General features: G+C 39.1%; 1 protein-coding gene across 1 annotated transcript; it reads left to right on the top strand.

Annotated features, from left to right (window-relative positions):
• The first annotated feature begins 1,334 nt into the window (after positions 1–1,334).
• Positions 1,335–2,642, top strand: LOC131613538 (uncharacterized). The gene is made up of 3 exons (XM_058885199.1): positions 1,335–1,476; positions 1,587–2,345; positions 2,638–2,642. The coding sequence occupies exons 1-3, from the start codon at positions 1,335–1,337 to the stop codon at positions 2,640–2,642; spliced, it is 906 nt and encodes a 301-aa protein (XP_058741182.1).
• Positions 2,643–2,862: the final 220 nt, after the last annotated feature.

Genomic DNA, 2,862 nt, shown 5'->3' with positions numbered 1-2,862 from the left:
ACACAACCTAAGCCCAATTTAGAAGCATCACAATACACAACAAAAGATTCTTCTAGATTAGGCAATATCAAAATCGGAGCCGTCGTCAATCTCTTCTTTAACTTGGTAAAACTTTCTTCACACATAACATCCCACACAAATGCTATACTCTTGCAAGTCAGCTGCATTAACGGAAATTCTAACTTAGAAAAACCTTCAATAAACCTCCTATAATAACCAGCCAAACCCAAAAAGCTCCTCATCTTCGTGACCGACTTTGGAGTTTCCCATTTCAACACCGCATCTACTTTGGATGGATACACATCAATACCATCACCTGAAATGACATGACCAAGAAAACTAACTGTCTCTAACCAAAACTCACATTTGAATAGCTTTGCATACAATTGCTTCTCTTTAAAACTTACAATACTACTCTCAAATGTTCAACATGATCTTCTTCCAACTTAGAGTAAATCAGAATATCATTAATAAATACCACCACAAACCGATCTAAGTAAGTATGGAAGATGCAGTTCATATAGTCCATAAATACTCCTGGTGCATTAGTAACACCAAAGGCATCATCGAATACTTATAATGTCCATAACGAGTTTTTGAAAGTCATTTTCTAAATATCTTCATCTTTCACTCTAATCTGGTGATAACCCGATAGTCAATCTTGCTAAACACACATGCACCCGCCAATTTATCCATCAAATCATCTATTCTCAGAAGTGGATACTTGTTCTTGATTGTTACTTTATTCAATTACCTATAATTAACACATAGCCTCATACTTCCATCTTTCTTTTTCACTTGCAACATCGGAGCTCCCCACGGTGATACACTTGGTCTCACAAACTTATTCTCAAATAAATCCTCTAATTGCTTCCTCAACTCTACCAACTCAGATGCTGACATCCTGTTTGTTTTGAAGATTTTAAAATTGTTGAGTACCCTTCTGACTATATTGGGAAGATGTTATTCTAAATTGTATGAGATGACGATTTCTTTGTGTTGGCTTATTTCTGCCGCATTAATAGAGAAAAGTTGAATTCTATGGTATTTTATGTCGGTTCATCCGATCATCTGGGTTATGTATCTTTAATTTCAAATTTGAGCAATAACTGTTTGATGTTTCGATGTAGCATCCCATTTGATAATGATTGATATGCTTTTTTAATTTGATTATTTATTTAGTTATACGATAGGGAAATGAGGTGTTACAATTGGTATCAGAGTAGGTCGATCCGTCCGACTAAGTTGTCGAGTCTGTAGTGTCGTTTGACAATCGAGCATTGTCATATTAGTTGCCTAAACGTTGTTTACTGTTTGGTATGAATCAAAGGAAGATGGCTGGAAGAAACGATGTCGCGATTGCTGCTGATTTGGAAGTCATGGCTCATGCTATGGAGAATCAGCTGAACGTTAGCGAGAATGCTGGGTCTCGCAGTTTGGATACCTTCCAGAGAGAGAATTCGCCTGTCTTCAAGGGTACCTCTGACCCTGATGGTGCAATGAATTGGTTGAAGGAGATCGAGAGAATATTATGTGTGATGGATTGCACTCTAGAGAAAAGGTTCAATATGGTATCCACATGCTAGCGAAGGTGGCTGATGACTGGTGGTTGGAGACTTGCCAGAGACTGAAAGTTGGTAGTGAGGAAGTGACTTGGGCTATGTTTCGTAGGGAGTTCCCGAGGAAGTACTTTCCTGAGGATGTTCGTGGCAAGAAAGAGATCGAGTTCCTTAAGCTGATACAAGGGAGCATGTCAATCACTGCTTGTGCTGCGAACTTTGGTGAGCTGGCTAAGTTCTACAAGCTCTATGATGGACCAAATAGAGAGTTCTCGAAGTGCATCAAGTTCGAGAACGAGTTGCGCCCAAAAATTAAGAAGGCTATTAGCTATCAGAAGATTCGGGTATTTGTTGACTTGGTGGATAGTTGCCGGATCTATGAGGAAGATAGCACTACTCACTATAAAATGATCAGTGAGAAGAGGAATAAGAGTCACCAGAACCGTGGCAAGCCGTATGATACTTCAGCTGGCAAGGGTAAACAAAAATCTGCACAGGGTCAGAGGACTAGTGGGGGAGATGCTCCTGCTGGTATAGTATGCTTCAAATGTGGAAAACCGGGTCACAAAAGTAATGTTTGTACCGGAGAAGCAAAGAGATGTTTTCATTGCGGAAAAGCTGGCCATGAGATTACAGATTGCAATTTTAAGACAATTGTATGTTTTAACTGTGGTGAGGAAGAACACGTCAACACTCAATGTAAAAATCCAAAGAAGGCGCAAGCGGGTGGAAAGGTTTTTGCTCTGGCTGAGACTCAGACATCTAGTAATGATCGGTTGATCAGAGGTATATGCTTCATTAATAAAATTCCTTTAATTACTATTATTGATACTGGTGCTACTCTGTAACTCGGTGAACTGACTTTTATTTTTGTAAACAACCAATGTTGCCGTGAGCAAGAGTCGCCACCGACTTTTATTTTGTCCAATTGTGGAAAGGTATAAAAGTAGAGGAAAGACCTTTTGAGAAAAAGAGTTCGGGGGGTAAGTTATGAAAAGGGAAGGTGTTGGCACCCTTTTCATCCGTAGTTATCTACGGGCTCTTAGTTTGCTTAGCTCATTTTGTTTTGTTTGAAAAGCTTGAAAAAGGCATAGTATGTGTGTGTTTTGAGAAATAGTTTGACTTGAATATGTCTGAAGAGACAGTGTTGAAAAACGGGGTGTGAAAAGCATTTTTATATTGAGCAAGCAAACTAAAGGCTACTTACCCTATGTTTGGTCTTTCCTACACTTTCGACTTTCATTTAAGGGATAACACTAACCATACCATTTGTAGGTAGGTAGTCCTATCTATTGGACGTGCG

This window comes from Vicia villosa, linkage group LG6, assembly GCF_029867415.1.
Source record: "Vicia villosa cultivar HV-30 ecotype Madison, WI linkage group LG6, Vvil1.0, whole genome shotgun sequence".
Lineage (NCBI taxonomy): Eukaryota > Viridiplantae > Streptophyta > Magnoliopsida > Fabales > Fabaceae > Vicia > Vicia villosa.
This window is presented reverse-complemented; position numbering and strand designations above follow the sequence as displayed.